At 44.1% G+C, this 20,221-nt stretch overlaps 1 protein-coding gene across 1 annotated transcript in view; it reads left to right on the top strand.

Annotated features, from left to right (window-relative positions):
* Nucleotides 1-20,221, top strand: part of tafa4b (TAFA chemokine like family member 4b) — a 195,901-nt gene that overhangs the window by 96,334 nt on the left and 79,346 nt on the right. The window contains exon 4 of the mRNA XM_041191618.1: nucleotides 16,842-16,994. Coding sequence (XP_041047552.1) covers nucleotides 16,842-16,994 — 153 coding nt within the window. The remainder of the gene's footprint in view (nucleotides 1-16,841; nucleotides 16,995-20,221) is intronic.

Here is a 20,221-nt window from a genome sequence, read left to right as displayed (position 1 = left end):
GTGTCTCTAAATCAGGCTGAATAGGCTGAGATTGTTGTGTGGATCATTTGGTACCTGTGACCTGACTATAATTCACTATGTTCCTTGAACCGGAATATTACAGTTTTGCCATGGCTGTTCGTCGTGTAAACCTGTGATTGGCCAAAAGAAAAATATAGATCAATGTGGATGGTTTTTACACTCCCCCACCTGGTAGAAACTGGGAGGGTGGACAGTTAAATTGGCCTGGTTACTTTCCCATTGGAAAGCAGCCATGAATCCACCATTCTGAATTTTAATCTGCTGTCCTGAGCAGGCTGCAGAAAAACCTGCTCAGAGCTGGCGGGGCCTTTCTTTACCTAGGCATTTTGGGTCCTAGTGAAGTCATTGGGGCCCGGCCATAATCTTAACTTCTAACATAAAAGCAAAATACTGCAATATGAGAAATATGAAATAAAAGCAAAAATACTCAGCAAGTCTGGTAGCATCGGTGGAGATAGAACAGAACTAAGAAAAGGTGGAAATATAATAGGCTTTGAGCAACTGAAAAGGGGCATGGTGGGAAGAAGAATAAAAGGGAAGGTCTGGTGATAGGATGGGGGGGCGGGGCAGAGAGATTAAATAAGAAAATGTTTTATAGTGCTAGGCCAAAGGAAATAATAATTGAATGTAAAGAGACAAAAGGGATGCCTAAAGAATGGGTGAAAGGTGGGATCCTGACTTTATGCCTTCCTAAAGAACGAGAATAAGGGAGAAAAAAGAGAGAAGAAACAAACAAATCAACTAAGAAAAATGAAATAAAATGGGGGCAGGGGTTACAATCTAAAGTTGTTCAACCTAACATCGGGCTGAATTTTCCCCCTGTCGGGGGCAAAGTTGAAGGGCGGGTGCGCACAGGCGCGCTTCCGATTGGCGCCCCTCGATCGGGGGCATGGCGCCATTTTATGTGGGCGGACCAATTAAGGCCTGCCCAGTGTGACATCCGCACGGAAGTGCTATGTGCTTCCTGTGTGGGTGGGGGGGGAGTCCCTAAATGAGAGTGCGCTGTCTCATACATGCACACAAAAGAGCGTAATCACCCCCCTGAGTCTAAGTGCTGCCTCAGGGAGATTGGCTCTACATGTAAAAAACCTAAAAATAGAAAAATAAAATTTCCCTAACATGTCCCCTCATGTGACACTGTTGGGACATGTCCATAATTTTTATAAAAACTTCATTGAATTTTTTAACACCTACATGAAACCTCATCCCGCCCATGGATGAGGTTTTATGTTTTATCTACTTCCCGCCAGGGCTCCTGGCCTGCCCGCCAACCTTAAGGTTGGATGGGCAGGTCCTTTACTTACTTAGTTAATTCTGTCAACGGCCTCAATTGGCCATTGACAGGTTGGCGGGCGCACAGCTGATTTTGCTGCGTCCCCGCCTTCCTGAAAATTTAAGCAGGGCAGGGTGATGTCGGGAGCTCCGCCCGATGTCACAGTGCTTCATTTTATGCGTTGGCGGTCCCCACCCCCAGTCACCGACATGTAAAATCCTGCCCATTGAGTCCAGAAGGCTGTAAAGTTCCAAGTGAGGTGCTGTTCCTTAAGCTTGTGTGGAGCTTCTTTGGAGCACTGCAGGAGGCTAAGGATAGAAAAGTGAGAGATAGAGCAAGCTGGAGGATTAAAATGACAGATTAAAATGACAGACTCTGGCAGAAGCTCACGGTCCCGCTTTCGATTGAACTGGGGTATTCTGCAAAGTGGTCACCCAAGTCTGCATTTGGGCTCCCCAATGTAGAGGAGGCCACATCATGAGCAGCAAATACGCAGTTGAAAGAGGTGCAAGTAAACCACTGTTTCAGCTGGAAGGAGTGTTTGGGACCTTGGATGGTGAGAAAGGACAAGTAAAAGGGCAGGTGTTGCATCTACTGTGCTTGAATAGAAAGATGCTGTAAGAAATGGATGGGATGGTGGAAAAGACTGAGGAGTGCTGCAGGGTATCATGTGGGGAACAGCCCCTTCAGAATGCTGGAAGTGGGGGAGAGGAAAAAATCCGTTTGGTGGTAGTGTCATGCTGGAGGTAGCAGAAATGGCGCAGGAAGATTCATTGAATACCAAGGGTGATGGGGTATTATGTGAGCTGCAATTAAGATGAACAGAGCATATTCAGCAAAATAGCAACTAGAAGGTTTGGGAATGAGTTTCAGGTACTCTTCTGGGGGCATTGTTTGCTTGGGGACATAATACCTCATTTGGGGACTGTCACTGGAAAACAGGGGTATATGGTCACCCTAATCGATGGCTAGATTTGCAATTGGGGTCAGGAACTGGAAATGGGGGTAGTTCTGGATCCTGACACTGCATGGCATGCTTTAGACATGTCCCTTGTAATCTTAAATGCTCCAGCCAATGAGATGCCAGGGAGTGGGCTCACCATCTAATCAGGGATAGCTTTTTTTATTCATTCATGGGATGTGGGCTTCGCTGGCTCGGCCAGCATTTATTACCCATCCCTAATTGCCCTTGAGAAGCTGGTGGTGAGCTGCCTTCTTGAGCTGCTGAGGTCCATGTGGTGTAGGTACACCCACAGTTCTCTTAGGAAGGGAGTTCCAGGATTTTGGCCCAGAACGGCGATATATTTCCAAGTCAGGATGGTGAGTGACTTGGAGAGGACCTTCCAGGTGGTGGTGTTCCCATCTATCTGCTGCCTTGTCCTTCTATATGGTAGTGGTCGTGGGTTTGGAAGATGCTGTCTAAGGAGCCTTGGTGAATTCCTGCAGTGCATCTTGTAGATGCTACACACTGTTGCCACTGTACACCAGTGGTGGAGGGAGTGAATGTTTGTGGATGTGGTGCCATTTCAAGCGGGCTGCTTTGGATGGTGTCAAGATTCTTGAGTGTTGTGGAAGCTGCATTCAGCCAGGCAAGTGGGGAGTAATCCATCACACTCCTGACCTGTGCCTTGTAGATGATGGACAGGCTTTGGGGAGTCAGAAGATAAGTTACTCATCGCATGATTCCTAACCTCAGACCTGGGACCAATGGGAGGCCCTCCAGCACTCAGTGGTCGGTAGCCCCACCAGTTGAGCATGAAGACTGTGAGGAGCAAGGGCAGTTGATGCTGGCTCAGACATGACCCAGGTCACCATGGGTTGCCCACATTGCTGACTGGAACCGCCCCCAAGCCACCCTTATTGGAAATGGTTCAGAGTCAGGATCATGGCAGTGAACTGCCATGGAGGCCAAATTGCGTGCCTGCCCGTCTCCACTCCCAATCCTGACCTCTTTAAAAGTCCCGACCCTTGTGTTAGTGGGTGGATTTTGAGCCATGCTAATTTTTGCTCCTTTGGACTGACTTCCTGCCTGGAGTTGGCTGGTAGGATTGAAATGAGACCTGGCTTTAAATTCTGCTGTATTTCATTCAAGTGCGCGTGTGCAGGAAAAATCCAGCCTACAAGACTGAGCTGGGCCTGTCAGGTTTCCTCACAGTTTGGGTCTGAGCAACTCACCACCTAGTGGCTTAATTAAGACCCTGCAAGAGCAAGCAGCGGCTCACCTCTGTCACTGCAGAGCACCCTGATGCTAAATAACCTACATCTCAAGTATGCACAGGTATATTTTCAGGTGTTAATTCTACACTCAAATTTTTAGTTCAGGTCTAATCATTTGCTGGACAGCTGAAAATAAAATTAATTTTGCCTCAGTCATCGTGTAGAGGTGAGTGCCATGTAGTAGAGGTGAATGATGAGTTGTGTGTGTAATCACACATCTAATGCATATTCCATATGAAAGTTAATTCATGGGAGGAAGCCTTAGCAGAATAGATAACAAAAGACAGTCCTGAAGTGGCACAATTAGGTAAATAATAATCAAGAAAACACTGCAAGCATGGTGACCTGAATATGAACATTGACCTTGTTATGAATACGAGGTTTTATAAGATTGTTGGCTGAGTCCTTCTGTTCCCTGGGGGCTTGTGTCCCAGAGGTACCCCAGAAGGTGTAATGGGGGTGCTCCCCAAAGTCCCCACATAAGGACTGCATGGAAATAGCCTGGGTGGTTTAAATTTCCAATGGGCAATTACCCTGCGCCAGGAACCATCCAATACTTTGGTGGGTTCCAACTCACTAAGTAGAATAGTTACCCAGGAAAAGTTATAAGGATTAAAAACACTTCTAACTCCTGGGTAACTATGATACTGACACATCTCCACCCCCCACCACAACTCCTGATTACCCACTGACCCCTCCCGACAATCCCTCATCACCTGACTACCCTCCCAACCCCGACTACCCTCCCACACCGACTACCATCCTGACCCCCCGACTACCCTCCCAATTCTTCTGACTACACTCGCAAACCACTGTCTACCCTCCCACCCCACCCTGACTACCCTCCTGAACCCCTTAACAAACTGACCCCCTCCCCCAACCACCCACCCCCCCCCCACTGACTACCTGACTCCCCTCACCCTGACCACACGATGCCCTCCGACTATCTGACCCTCCATCCACTGACCACACATCCCCTCTGATCACCTGACATCCCCCCCACTCCTGACCACCCTACCTCTTCACCTACTTACTTTCTATCTGACTTCTCAAAACGGTTGGGAACTTTCAACTTACCTGGTTTATGGTAGCTGGTGTTGTAAAAAGGGACGTGGCTTCACTTTCCTCGACACTGCTGCCCTGCACAAAAGGAATCCGGAGCTGCTGCACTGCACATTCCTCATGAGGCTCGGGACGGAAGTCCGGATGAGAAATGTGCAGCTCCAGACTCAGTCGAGTAAGGAGGAGTGGAGTGGCAATCCAACTCCCTGGGAGGTCTGGCCCATTATGTTTTAAACTGTCTCTTAAATGTAAGGTAAAAGGGAGTAATGAAGAGAGTCATATGATCGGCTATGAGGTCTGCCTGACAACAAGCCTGTGTGGCTTGGTTACCATGGAGACTGAGGGCCTAGGTTCGGACTTACTGAAAGCGAGGTGCAAAATGGTTACACCTGAAAATAAAGGCAGGAGCAGCTGGGCTGACTGTGGTCACACTTTCTGTCTCAGAGTTTTTGGACAGAAAGAGAGGGAGCAGTCTCACAGAAAAAAGGCTGCAGCTGGTGTGTTCAGCAGAGAAGAGAAGGCTTTGTGTTTCTGTGAGCTATCAGTCAGAATGCAGAAAAGAGGGTAGTCTCTGGTTGAAGAGATGCATCCTGGTGAGGCTGGGAGAAGAAATCACTGGAGTGGGCCTTACTGCTGAAAGTCAGTTTGGAAAATCTCAGGAGACTGAGGGAGAGGATCTTCAACGTTCACAGGATGTTATGACTTATCGAAAGATGGATTAGTGAACCCATTTGGAGCTGGGGATGATTGTGGACTGTTCCCTATTAACACTGATCCTATGACGAGCGTGCTGTAATATATATATATGTATGCAGAGTGTCTATACCAAGCTAAGACATTAACAGGGTCATCTTTTCTGTAGTTTTCAGTATTACTTGTCCACAATGTAATGTTTAGTTCTGTTGCCTTTAGGTTGTTTGTTACAGTAAATGTCTTAAAACTTGAAATATTGTCGTGCAATCCCTTTAAGTTGGTCAATAGGAATTCAAATCTCTTTTTAAAGTTATCTGTCTCTACTGGGATTATAACAACCTATGCAAATAGCTAATACAAGATAGTGTAACAGAAATTCTAAACCTGCCTTTTAAAAATGTTTCCACCATTAATAACTCAGGAAAGCTGTTTCTCCTCAGGGAAGACAAGGAAATTAAAGTCAGCCAGAACTGTAAGTTTGTGTGTGTGTGTCTCCCATTTGTTCCAGGTAGTACAGGCAGAGGTTTGAGGGCAGAACATTTAGTCATCATCTGAGTTGGCGTATTAAGCATGAAGTTGAGTAAGTCAAAAAGAAGAAATGAACCAAGAGTATTTTTATTCTTTCTAAATATTTCTGACTATAATTATTTGAGCTGAGATCTGGAGCTTTAAGTACAAAATTTGTTCTCTTTCAGATTATACCATTTCCATCCTGTGTGAAAGTTAATCATGCTCACACTTCTCAGTATTATGTCCAAGCCCAAATCAACACACTTGTTGCGCAGGTTTATTCAGCCATGAGTTGGGATGGAGCCTGCTCACCGATGCATAAAATGACACGGGGCTATATCGGGCATGTGTCCCGACGTCACCCCATGTCATTTAGATTTTCAGTTCAGTGGGTGCGCAGCCGAATTGGCTGCGCACCCACTGAACTGTCAACGGCCTATTAAAGCCATTAAAAAAATAATTAATAAAAACAGAATTACCTGGAAAAACTCAGCAGGTCTGGCAGCATCGGCGGAGAAGAAAAGAGTTGACGTTTCGAGTCCTCATGACCCTTCGACAGAACTTGAGTTCGAGTCCAGGCTGGACTCGAACTCAAGTTCTGTCGAAGGGTCATGAGGACTCGAAACGTCAACTCTTTTCTTCTCCGCCGATGCTGCCAGACCTGCTGAGTTTTTCCAGGTAATTCTGTTTTTGTTTTGGATTTCCAGCATCCACAGTTTTTTTGTTTTTAAAAAAATAATTAACCTCATTGATGGACCTGCCCGTCTAACCGTAAGGTTGGCAGGCAGGCCGGGAGCCCAGGCAGGCCTCGGAAAAAGCATGAAAGCTCATCCATGGGCGGGATGAGGTTTCATGAGGGTATTTAAATCTTTAAGAAAGGTTTCAATAAAACTTTTGGACATGTCCCAACTTGGGTGACAGTGTTACATGAGGGGACATGGCAGGGAAACATTTTAAACATATTTATTAAAAATTTTAAATCAGAGCTGATCTTCTTGAGGCAGCACTTATCCTCAGGGAGATCTGTGTGCTCTTCCGCGTGCATGTGCGTAACAGTGTACTCCTGGTTGAGGGATTCCACCCACCCCCACCCACACAGGGAGCGCATAGCGCTTCCTGGTGGACGTCATGCTGGGCAGGCCTTAATTCGCCTGCCCACTTAAAATGGCTGCGCCCCCCCCGCCCCAACTGGGGGCGCCAATCGGAAGACTGCCCGCTGGCACTCACACCTGCACTTACCCCCCTGACAGGGGGAGAATGTTGCCCATAAATATCAGATACATTGTTCAAGAGTTGGGACTCATGCAAGTTATATATTGAAATGTACTTGATAATCCCTGCAGGTAGCATTTAGGCCCCAAGATGCACCAAACATGTATTTAGTCTCTTTATGATGGCAAAAATCTGACCTGTCTCAGAGAAATGCAACATTTGTACATGTACAACATGTATTGCTGTGCCTCACACTTCATGTCCCACAAGAAATTTGCTTTAGAAGTGGAGCTGCTGCTTAAAGGTTCAGTCTGTGAATCCCTGGAGGTTAAAATACTGAGTTCGCTCTTGCTTTAATGTTTTTCCTTTCCTACTGTGATACATTGACTTCTGTATCTCCCACAACAATTGCCTAAAAGAGGATTGAAGCCATCTGCAGCAAGCTCACAACAGAAATCTGTGCAGTGGTATTTCTGGGACTGAAGAATAACAGCTATGCAACTTGGCTTCATTTAATATTTAGCAGGCACTCACAAGGCACGTACACATCATGTAGTTGATGGATCATGTGATGTAAAGAGAGGTTGTCCCTCACAAAAATCAAAGCTTTGCATAATGAAATCACAGCCAAGCAGATTTGCTTGATGACATCATTTTTCTTTGAAAAGTCCTATTTTACAAGTCTACCCCTTGAAAGACTGCAGTGTGAGAGGCCTGCTGTTGCATTAAACATACATATCTTTCCACTCCTCAGAATGTGGTCAGAATTTCAATGTTGAAGTAACAGTGGTCTGTTTTCCAATTGCCTGTGAAATGTTGTCATGCTCATAAAATATGTATTGCCTTTTCAATGTTCTTGCGCAGTTAGTCATATGTATCAGATTTGTTGGAAGATGTGCTTCTAGAGTGGTATGGAAATTGCAAATTAAATAAGAGTAGCATTTGGCCGAGCATGATTTGTAGATTTGTTAGTCTGTAAAATATTAATAAAAATGTGTATTTATAAGGTCACTTGCTACAAAGAAGTTTTGTTTTTAAACTGCCTTGCTTCATTATAATTTTTTTTGCCAGTTTTCTCCCCTCTGCTAATGCACTGAAACCACTGACAGTTCATGGTTATCTGCCAGTAGCTATTCTTCACACTCAGCTCTTGATGTCAGCAGCTGTTTTACGTTAGGAGGATAATAGTCACACCCAATTCTATCCTATCAGACAGCTGCAGATATGCTCTTCCAGCAGGAAGTAATGGATGGTGATTAGGAGAGTGACCCCCAGGGATGATATCCCCTAATGCACGGCCAATTGTAGAATCCATACCATCACCCTACATAAGATAAGACCATAAGATCAATAGAAATAGGTGCAGGTGTAGGCCATTTGGGCTTTCAAGCCTGCTCTACCATTCAATAAAATCATGGCTGATCTGATTATGACCGTAACTCCACTTTCCTGCATCCTCCCCAAAACCTTGGCTCCCTTGTAGATCAAAATCTGTCTAACTCAATCTTGAATATATTCAATGACCCAGCCTCTACTGTTCTCTGGGAAGAGAATTCCAAAGGCTAACAACCCTCAGAGAAGAAATTCCTCCTTATCTCTGTCTTAAATGGGAGATCCTTATTTTTAAACTGTCCCTCCTTGTTCTGGATTCTCCAACAAGGGAAAACATCCTCTCTTCTCAGCACCTATATGAGAATCTGTTAACTCAGAGATGAGAATTGAATGCAAGACCTTCCTGACCTGTCCAGCTTAGTTACTTAGTGAGCTTACTGAGCCATCACATTAATCTACTAACTATTGTAGTATTTCCAGTATTTAATACACCCGTTCCTCTCCTTTTCAATGCTATGTGATGTATTTACTGACTTTCTAAAGTCGATTTAGGAATGTTGTTCATTGTCTAAGCTAACGCCTTCATCATTGTGTTACAGCTTCCATAGAGACTGAGAGCTTTGAAAAAGAAATTCAAGCTTTCAGTGAAGGGCTGAAAGGATCACATGACAAGATTTCAAGTTTTAAGACTTTTACTGTAACACAAAAGCAACAATGACTAAATGTTATTTCACTAAGCAGCTTACACTCTAAAAGCTCCCCCATTTAAAATTTAAAATGACCAAAAATCTTCCTCTAGCGTTATACTTACTCTGTCTCTTAAAGGTCAGTTCATTCTCCAGGAAACAGTCCAAAGTGACACTTAGCTCCCTTTTCCCTTTCCAGCCAGATAACTTCTAATTCCCAAATTGATTTTTATGGTATGAGTTACCCTGGAGACCCTGCCCTCTAGCCAAAGCATGGTGAATCTTGCAGCTTCACTTAAATGCTCACAACCTTAGTCCCTTCAATCTGAGTGCAAGTTCCCAACCGTATTTTGCATGGTCAACAAGATGAGACTTGCTGCCTCTATCTCTCCCTCTCTTTTTTGGATTCTTGTAGACTGACTTGTCTGTCAGCTTCAGTGATTTTTTAGGAAAACCTGTAAATCGAACCATGGCAATGTGAATCACATGGACCTTGTATCAAGGTAGAAATGATAATTAGCCACTCTCTATATCTCCAACTCTATTCTATCTTAGAATTAAATAGATAGTTTAAAGCATAACCGTTTACAAAACCTGACATTCCTATCATCTCCCCATGACTGGGAAACTCATGGTCTATCCACTGTCAGCACATCATCTCAGGTCATTGTTTACAGCTGTGAATAACTTGCACCTTTTTCTTGATAAAACAACCTGAGTGCCCTTTCACATTTAACAACCCATATTTGTTGTCAGCAGAAGGTCACATGAATCCCTTCACTCCTTAATTTTACCCTAAGTTAAAGACACAGGGCAGAATTTTCTGCCTGGCGGGCGGGTGGGCCTGACCCAATCTCCGGCGGGTGAGGAGCCAATCCCCCCCAGAGATGCAGGCCCTGCTGCCATTTTACATGGGTGGGCCAATTAAGGCCTGCCCAGCATGACATCCAGCGGGAAGTGCTATGCGCTTCCTGTGCAGGCGGGGGCGGATTCCCCAAAAACGAGAGTGCGCTCTTTCACGCAGGCACACAAAAGAGTGCACATCTCCCTGAGGCTAAGTGCTGCCTCAGGGAGATCGCTTACACTTTTGAAAAAAACAATCCCTAACATGTCCCCCTCATGTGACAATGTCACATGAGATGGGACATGTTCATAAATTACAGTAAAACTTTATTAAACTTTTTAGAATCCTACATGAAACCTCATCCCACCAGTGGATGAGGTTTCATGTTTTTTCTCTTCCCGCCGGGGCTCCTGGCCTGCCCGCCAACCTTAAGGTTGGACGGCAGGTCCTTTAATTGTTTAATTGATCCTGTCAATGGCCTCAATTGGCCATTGACAGGTCGGCGGGCCTGCAGCTGATTTTGCTGTGCCCCCGCCTTCCTGAAAATTTAAATAGGGCGGGGTGATGTTGGGGGCTCCGCCTGATGTCATCCCACGTCATTTTAAGCATCGGCGAGTGGGCCCCACCCCCTGCTCACCAACGGCAAAATTCTGCCCACATCTTGAAATATAATCATCTTATAAAACCTCACATTTGTAACAAGTGTGATTTTTTTAATGATTGTGAATAGTGGTCCATCAAGTCGCTAATTTGTTTTGACTTTAAAACTTACATTTGTTGGTGGAACCTCACACCAGTTGCTTTTATACTTACTGCAATTAAAGAAAAGAGTGACAGCAGTAAAGGGAGATGAAAACATTAATAGCTATTCCCTGTAATCCGTATGGACACAACTTGGTACTTTTAATTATATTCATACTGCAAGTCAGTGCTATGGTTCTGTGTCTAACTTACAACAAAAAATCTCACAGATAGGATTTTCTCAAGGGTAAACCATGTGTGTGTCATATAAGTACAGATATGTTTTGGAATATAGTAAAATCAGAAGTGTGTTAACACCATGTAAAACAGTTCCTGTCTACTGCAAGTTAAATCACAGTAAGCTGTGATTCAATCCTGGAATACTCTGTTTTGTCTATGCAGCCTTCACTGGCTCTAATTGACCTCCAGAGTCTGAGATGTGTAATGAAATGGGAAAGAGAGGAAGACAAATGCTTATACATAAGAAAACTGGATGAAAAGAAACTGAACTACAGAGAATGCCAAATTGTTGTGGAACTTGGGATTGAGCCTTTATTTGGAGTTTCTGCTTGTTTTAGGTTGTTAAAAAATTCTGAATCTGGAGTGAGGGTCCTTTCACCTGTTTCCCATTTCCACTACAGCCTGTATTTTGATGGATGTTCCCAGTTGCCATAGGATTTGTAATCACTGTTGTTATGTCCAGCAGTTCCCATAACTGCTGAGAGCTGCCATGAATTCTATTGAAGGCCTAAGAAAAGCCCTGACAGTGAGAATCCTCTGATTCCAGAGGAGACAGAATTTATTCAGTGTTTTACAGATCCCCTTCCTTGGAGCAGCTGGCTAGGGGATGGGGTTATGGTAAGGCCAATAATGAAATGTACAGCTCTTCCAGTTTTTCTCCCTTCTCCAACAAAAGAAAGTTTATGGAAGGTCAGGAATTTTAGGAACTGACACCCAGCATTTTGATCCCGCAAATCTGTTCCATTTTTCTGAGATTAACCACACCTGCTCACTTTCTTATCATCCCCTCATAACAATTTTTCATGAGACATGGCATTGAGCAAGAACAAATGTGAAAGGAGTTGAAAGGCAAGTGTAGAACTGTCCAGAGTAGACTCTGGCTGAAGCAGATGCTGACAACCAGTACTAATAGAATGTAATGATGTGCTATAACTACAAAGCAAAGGCAGCTTTATCTGAATTTGCAGATGAATCCAATCTTGTTGAGCTGATTAAACTACTGTTTATAATGGGAAATAGGGGGAAAATTAAGAAGCAAATCATGCAGATCAATCAGATCTATGCAGCACAAATCAGATTCTGCATTTGCTTGAATTTATTTTATTCTTTCATGGAATGTGGGTGTTGCTGGCAAGGCCAACATTTGTTGCTCACCCCTAATTGCCCTTGAACTGAATGGCTTTAGGGCAGTTAAGAGTCAATCACATTGCTGTGGGTCTGGAATCACATGTGGGCCAGACCAGGCAAGGATGGCAGATTTCCTTCCCTAAAGGACGTCAATGAACCAGATGGGTTTTTACAATAATTGAAGATTGTTGACTAACAGGATGCTGCCATCAAGCCAAAAGAGCGTCCTGCCTATCACACAAGTGAGTAATGTGGTATATGAATTTCATTGCTAGTATGCAGGCTGTACATCCTAAAGACTGGCAGATCATGTCAAATAGCATGTCCCTTCTGCTGTTTGCAAAGGGCAAGGTACAGACCATACCTAACCTGCAAGACTCAAAACATAGTGTCTAACAATAGATGTGATTCTTTGATTGGACAACATTTGCTAAATAATCCTCAGTGTGCTAAAAATTACACTGACAACCAATTTAAGGTTGTCAGCTAGGTTCGCAGTGTGGCGCATTTGCATGTACTGGAAGCTACATATATTAACACACAGGGTCCTGTTCTTTGCAGACAGAAAGAACATGTACACACATTGAGTCTGTTTCAGCTAACAAAATAAGTGATAGCATTTGCTGGTTCATTCCTCAGGGCAATGCCTTGACCAATCAGAGTCAAGCTGCCTGGTTTAAATTTCAAACAATGCTTGGCAGTTAACTGTCAGTCACCATTAATTGGTGCATTCTCTATGGCAACACCTCTACCAATCAGAGTCCACTTGCCAACCAGTCAGCACTCTCCTCTCATACAGTATAAAGTTGTTGCTTCCTCTGACATTGGTATTCTTGCGATTGTCCTGATGTGTGCAAGATGAAAAGCTTTGACAAAATGTCATTTTTCAGCAATACTCAAGCTCTGCATGACCAAGAGATATTTGTCATGGTCACCATTATGGAGACTAATATTACAGATTTGTTAATTGAATTTAAATTCCACCAGCTGCCATGGTGGGTTTTGAACTTGTGTTCCCAGAGCATTAGCCTAGGCCTCTGGATTACTAGCCCAGTGATATTGCCACTACGTCACTGACTTTCCCAAACCAGCAGCCCTGGCACCAGGCAATTCCCCGCTCTACCCTCCTTTGGCACAACCCAAACACCCACACCACTTCCCCGGCTCTGCTCACCCTCCCTCCCCTGCTCATCCAGCAGAGTATGCCGCAGCTTTGCCAAGAACAGGAAGATCCAAGCCATTACCTCCCTATGTGGCTTGGTGTCGGACCCTGCTGTATAATGCTCCCTGGCAGCACCTTGGGTTGTTTTGTTTATTGAAGTTACTATATAAATAGAAGTTGTTGCTGTTGAGATGACAAGGCAAGAGTTTAATTAATAGTGAATGTGACTTGTTGGCCTGCCATAGAACCTTTTGGGTCAATAATTTGTTCTAAACTAACAGGTTTCAAATCTAAAAAAAATGACTTTATTTTTAAAAAGACAATGGGCTTGAAAAGATTTATGGAAGTCATTTAAGCTGTCAGCATTTAGACTTTGACACTATGGGCCTAGAAATTTGCAACATCCAAGTAACTACTCTGGAGAAGTGTGCTATTGATTTAAATGATGGCCTATTGTAATAATGATTGATTTAAGGGCTGTGGGCCATGTTTCGCAGGGTTCAAGAAACCCAGCAGCTGATGGTTAGTGGGAGCTGCCAGTTCCAGCAGGTTCCAGCACTGGTAGTGAGCCAGGGGGAGTAGTAGTGCATCTCCACAGTCCCTGAAGCAAACCTTCTGCTGTGATTGCTCTCTCAGCTCATCATAATTGGCCAAACTCCCCACCCAGTGATTTTCAGACACCTTCCGCAATCTTTTTCCCACACTTTCTCCCCTGGAATTTTGCCCCCTGTGTTGTAACCCTGCTTCTTCCTCCACTGCGATCTTTTACCCCTCGGTCTCTTACCCTGGGGTCTCTTCCTCCCTGCAAACTATCCTCCATGTTCTCTCTTTCCATGTGATCTCTGAGATTGGCCATGCACCACCACCAGCCCACCTATAATGCTAAGACCGCCAGTTAGCTCTCCCTCCCTCTAATCCTCTCCTCGAGATATCTCCCCACATGATCCCTGTCCCCACAATGGATCAGTGTCCTTCTCAATGTTCATACCCTTTGCAATCTCCCTTTCCTAGTGATCTATCCCTCCACCACAATCTCTCTCTCACCCTCATCCCCCCAATAGGCACCAAGCTCCCATTCCACAACTAATCCCTAATTTTCCCTGGTTGCTGGGGCCTGTTCCCAGCTAGAAACTTCTACTGCTGGCTTTCCTGCTTGGCAGTCAGCCAGGCTTCAATCTGGCTGGTTGCTGGGAGAGAAATGGGATTAACAAATTCTAATGAGGCTCCACTGTTAAAATTTTCCAGGCATTTCAATGATTCCCAGCCATATTCCCTCCTTGTAAATGCTGGGGCCAATGTTCCCTGTCAATGCCCTTTCAAAGACATACGTCATATCTACAAAAGCAAAATACTGCAGATGCTGGAAATCTGAAAAAAAAAGTAGAAACTGCTGGAAATACTCAGGAGGTCACACAGCATCTGTTGAAGGAAACAGATTTAATGGGCAGGATTTCACCCACCCTCCCCCCACCCTGGAGGTGGAATCTGAGGAAAGTGTTGGGGGAAGTGGCATGTGAGTGTGTGGAGATCCCACCGCTTTTTGGTTGGGGAGTTGGGGGTGCAGGAGGGTTCGGGGTTTGGTGGTGGTGGGGGGGTGGGGAGGTGCGTTAGGGGTGGTCCCTTCTTTTTGAATACAACACCGGGAATGGAGACCCCGGTGTAAGAACTCCTCCACCCTCCAGATTGACCACATTCTCCAACCTCCCTGGGACCTCCCTCTCTAGATGGAACATCTGCCCTGCACCAGGATTTCTGGGGTAGATTCCCCTCACAAGAGCTGGGAAGCCCAACGTGAGAGGAAAAGTACCTGATTGGGACCTAGTCCATAGGACCTGTGCAAATGGCCACGGCTGGGCTGCCACTGGCTTTGCAACCGGTGGAAGTGTCACCTCTCAACACGACTATTAAATTTCGCTCCATGTTCATTTTGTCAATGACCGTTCATCAGAACTGAGGAAATGTCTTATTTTGTATAAGTCATGTTTGTTTAGATTATATCATGGATGTTTTGATTACATCACAGGAGGTCAGGATTAATGGTATTTTACAACATTCTGATATGAATACACAACAATACATTACTGGGATTTGAACTGAATATCATCAAAATAGTAATCATATTATCTGGTTACACAGAAGAAAACAAACTAAACCTTATATCTGGGTAGATTTTAAAATTATTCATTCCATCCTTTTCATTTTCCATCCCTTTCCTACACTGTTTCATTTAGTCCCAGCTTTGATCTCCGGTGTGGAAAAATTGCTCTTTTAAAAGAAGAAGCAGTCATTACATTTTCCAATTGTCTTTGACCTTGACTTTTCAGCAAATCCTAATGTTAAATCAGTTGATATGTTACTGCTGGAAGAAGAAAACCAATGTATTCTTACCTCTTTTGGTGCTTTGCTTCCCTTTAAGATCTTAAGGCTTTTAAAACGTACCTTCCCATTGGTTAACTATAACTCCTTTATTTACTTTGATCCCTTTGCTGTTCTTTTCAACCTTGTTGATGTCCTCTGCTATGGGCTTGGGGTTCTGAGTAAAAGAGCACACCAGGTGAGGCGGGAATTGAACTTTCAGATAGACACTTCTGTGACAAAAAATTATATTAAAAAATTAGATTTTTTTAAAGCATCCCAGTAACTATCGATGTTGTGCCGTCTTAGTTTGCTTTAGCTTAAATTTAGAATGATTATTCACGCATTGTGTCTTCAGGAATGAGCTTGACACTTTCAAGAATTAGTTAGTTCAGGGAAGTCTCTGTGAAGAGGAAACTTTTCTCACTAGAATTTCATAAATATTCATTTGGATTAAAGAGCATTTTTACTTCACTGACAGTTCAGTTTGAATGGGAGTAGGCTTCTCAGTGCACCTCAGTGGTTTTTCTCTCTCTTTGTGCAACACTCAGTCATAAATTAATAATGATCATTCATTAAATTAGTTCATTGGCTTTTTGGAAAGCATTTCCTGCCCTGGAGCCTTGCTGGCATTCCAGCCAATTGTATCACAATATGGCAGTGTATGTGGCTCATTTTTGTGATTCTTCACATTGCCATCATTACCAATGGGGAGTAGCTACCTCGGCCTCTCTCACTCTCTTAATGTTCATGACAGAGGCCCTGGAACCAGTTGCTTGTTTTTTTCCTTCCCACTCCCTTCTGGAGTGCATAGCAAGGGAGAGGTCAGTAGCCAAAAGGAGGAGAGAAAATATACATAAAACAAATTGCATATACAGTTTCTATCTCCTGTATATCAAGGAATTTATTTTGCATTTATAAAAATTATATAGTGGGTAGCGCCTTTGATTTAAGATATTTATCAGGAGACTTTGGTTTTAACTAATATTTTCAAATTATTGGTTGAAATTTTATGGCCCCTTCTAAACTCCATTGACTTCGGCGGGAATGTAAATTCCTGCTGCTGTAAAATTCCGCCCATTGTTTTGGTTTACCTTGTTGTTTCAGTCTCGGTGCAACATTGTGCTATTTTAACTGCCTAAGGTCATCGAATAGCAATAGTGGATTGCATATTCTATTTTGGAAAATTGAAGATAGATCGAAAGACTAATGGAGTTGACATTTCAGTCTTGTCTGGTCCATCACTTAGTTAGGACGCTTCAATGGTGGTGTCAATGGTTGCAGCAGGGTGCTATAAATTGTCTCTCTTGGAGCTATTCATAATAAAGTAGTTAACATACTGTTTCTGCTTTCTCTCTCTTTCAGGTCATCAGGTCAAACAGGGCACATGTGAGGTTGTTGCTGTCCACCGGTGCTGCAATAAGAACAGAATTGAGGAACGGTCGCAAACAGTGAAATGCTCTTGTTTTCCAGGACAGGTGGCTGGTACAACTCGGGCTCAGCCTTCATGTGTTGAAGGTAAGGAGTTTGCTTCAATATGCAGCACTTTTACTTTATTCTAAACCTCTCCCAGATTATTGGTATTTTAACAATCAACAACAAACAATCTACAGCACTTGGCTTTGTGCATGGTTTTCATCTCTGAGCAATTGAAAATAACAAGCGTTTCAGTAAAATGTTGTAAAGCTGCAGCTGATTCCCTTAGCTGCTTCTCAGTACAAAGTCAAAGCAAAAGGAAACAACAATGGGACAGTATAAAATAATCAGCAATGAAAAGTATAGGATGAATATTTTAAGTGTCAGCAAAACAACATCATGCACTTTAACAGCATATCTTGTGGAACAGATGTCCTAAGATTCATCATACAGGTTTGTGAGTAGAGGAGAGAAGTCCAAAGAGATGGCCAAAAGTACTGTCAAAGAAGAACATTTTGTGTAGGCTTGTGAAGCTGTGTAGAGAGTTAGCAAGGTAGGGAGCTTAAGGTTGAGTGCTCTAGGATTCAGAAATTCCATCAATCAAGGTGTATTAGAGAGAGCAGGAACACATGGGGAATCATTCTCAAAGGAACAAAGAAAATGTGCTGGAAGTTAGGGTTGAAGAAGTTTGCACAAGTTGGGAAGAGCAAGACTGTGGAGGGATTTGAGATTAAGGCTGAAAATTTTAAATGTGATGCTGTGGGCATAGGTAGTAGTGGATGTGAATGAGGAAAGCAATACAAAAGAGTATGGGGCTTAGGGTGGAATTGTCCCAGGTTTGTACAAAGCGCAGTAGCGGGCAGGAGAAAGAATGTTTTACCTGCTGGCCGCAATAGCGGCTTCTCACGCTGTATTGCCCCAATACTGCCTCATTAATCATGCATTCCAGGGAAACATGCCATTTTGATGATGGGCGGGCTCTCATTTGGCCACCACACCATCAACTCCCTGGTTTCCCACACTGACTGCCATTTTTAAAGTGCAGCCACGCATACACCTCTCAGAACTTCTAGCCCAGGACTGCTGCGCAGAAGACATGACCCTGAAAGGCAAGAAGATTGCATCCCTCCGATTCAATGATGTGCCCCTGGAACGCCTTTTGGATGCCTTGGAGGCCCGCCGTGATGTCCTCTATCCCCACTCTGGCCGCAAGTGGTCCACCACTCCGGCTTGGGAGGCGATGGCAGTGCCAATGCTGCACAGAAGAGGTTGGCCATCCAGTGCAGAAAGAGGATGAATGATCTTATCGGTGCCGCCGGGGTAAGGGAACCATCTCAGTACTCTAAACTCACACTCAAGCCCATCATACATTCACTGACATCTCATTCACTGCCAGCTCACGGGACATCACCACTCACTCTTTCACACACACCCTTGCATCTCCATCTGGCCTCATCTCCTCTGGAGACTGCCTCCTTAGCTCTCACCCTCTTGAGGGCCACATGCACAGATCAACTTGTGCCTCCATACACCCCCTTTCCCGAGTACAGCCCTCGCCCTGCAATCTCTTCCCTTTCCTGAGGCCAATTCTCCCCCTTCCCCAAGCAAGCCTGCAGCCCTTGAAAAGCCATCTCTGCCTTATGGCCGGTCTGGTAGGTAGAGACCTACCCATGAGCCCCCCTAAAAGTGATGTGGTGCTGTCTGCGAAGCCTGGTGCTGATGACCATGAGTGCTGTCTGAAGCAAGGTAGGCAAACAAACCTCAAAGTCCCGAGCGAAGTGCAGCTTGTCAGGTGTGCATTCATTTGTGAAATGTGTCATTGTGCAATCACGCTTGGATGATCCAATGTCGGGGGATGATTCTAGTGAGCTGGGCTTATAATGATATGTAGATGTATTACAATGAAGTTCCCGACGTCTGACAGCTGGAAACGTGGCCCGCCATTGATGGGCAAAGCCGATGATTGCAAACTGGATTCACACCGTCGTGAAACCGATTTTTGGCCTTCTTGCCATATTGTCTGCTCAAACAAGCCCACCACCAACAGGCACAGAAAATTCTGCCCTTAGTATGGGATGAGATATAAGTGCAAATCTCTGTATGAGTTGGAGTTTATTTGGGCAGACCTCAGGAGACCGGTGAGAAGAACTTTGAAGTGTTGAAGCCTGGTACTAGCAAAGGCTTTGACACCAGCAAGAATAGAATAAGGATGTGTTGGTGATGTTTTCAAGGTGGATGTAGGCAGTCTTGCTGATAGACTGGTTAATGGCTTTTGAGTTGAGTTCAGGGTTGAGCACGAGGTTTTTTTCATTCAAGACATCATGTAAACGGGGACCTGAAGTGTTCAATAGTTTTATTGCTCTTTGTTTGTTTATATTAGTTGGTTCTCTGATCTATGTAACTGTACTTGACTGCAGTTAGAGAATTAAATAGCTGACGCCACACAGAGAGAGTTCTGGAAACATCTAAGGCACTGAGCTGAGACCATATGGAGAAAACCCTGTAGGTTCTAAGATATTTTAAAGTAATGTAAATAAGCCTGTTGTAAATTTAGAATCAGTGTCATCACCACATTGCTCTGAGATAAATCAGACATCTAAGATACAGCAAACCAGCAAATATATAACAAAAGTGATGATGAGGATGGTTGAGAAAATTTTAACTTTACCAGCTCCAGAACCATTTCTTTCATCGCTGGGGATGCTTCCATGTGGGGAGCAATGGATTTTGGGATTCAAGACCTACTTGCTTGCTACAGGTTTAGGTAGTTTGCATGTAGCAGTGATCCGTAAGGAGGGCAATACTCATGCAGCAATACTCATGGAGCAGCATGCGAGCAAATATTTGAACAGCTCACAGAAGATATGTCTACATTTGATACAGCGGTAAGTGCACTCGCAAAACATTTTGGACCAAAAAAAGTGTGATGATGGAACAATGTACATTACATCAGAGATCCCAGGGAAATGGTAAGCCCAGTAAACGATACATGGCAGCATTGCAGCATCTGCCTTCTGCATGTAAATTTGACACACTAACCATTGAGCCAAATCATGAAGAATGAATTGAAAATACTTCAATCCTATGAATTGGACAACTTCTCCTCATGGAGGCTGATAATTTAACCTTGGAAAAAACCATGACCTTGGTTGTCCAAATTGAATCTGCCATGTTGGATTTGAAGAGGTTACTCAGCAGTGCACCCTTGGATTCAGGGTTGCAAACACAGCTTGTCCAATCAGTTCAAATGCAAGGGTTACGGACAAAGAGATCTCAGCGATCGCATCAACACTTGCCCCAACACGGTTAGATACCTTCAAAACTGTGCC

Source organism: Carcharodon carcharias, chromosome 7 (genome assembly GCF_017639515.1).
Source record: "Carcharodon carcharias isolate sCarCar2 chromosome 7, sCarCar2.pri, whole genome shotgun sequence".
In the NCBI taxonomy this organism is placed as follows: Eukaryota; Metazoa; Chordata; class Chondrichthyes; order Lamniformes; family Lamnidae; genus Carcharodon; species Carcharodon carcharias.
The sequence above is the reverse complement of the archived record's forward strand: the minus strand, read 5'-3'. Positions and strand labels throughout refer to the sequence as shown.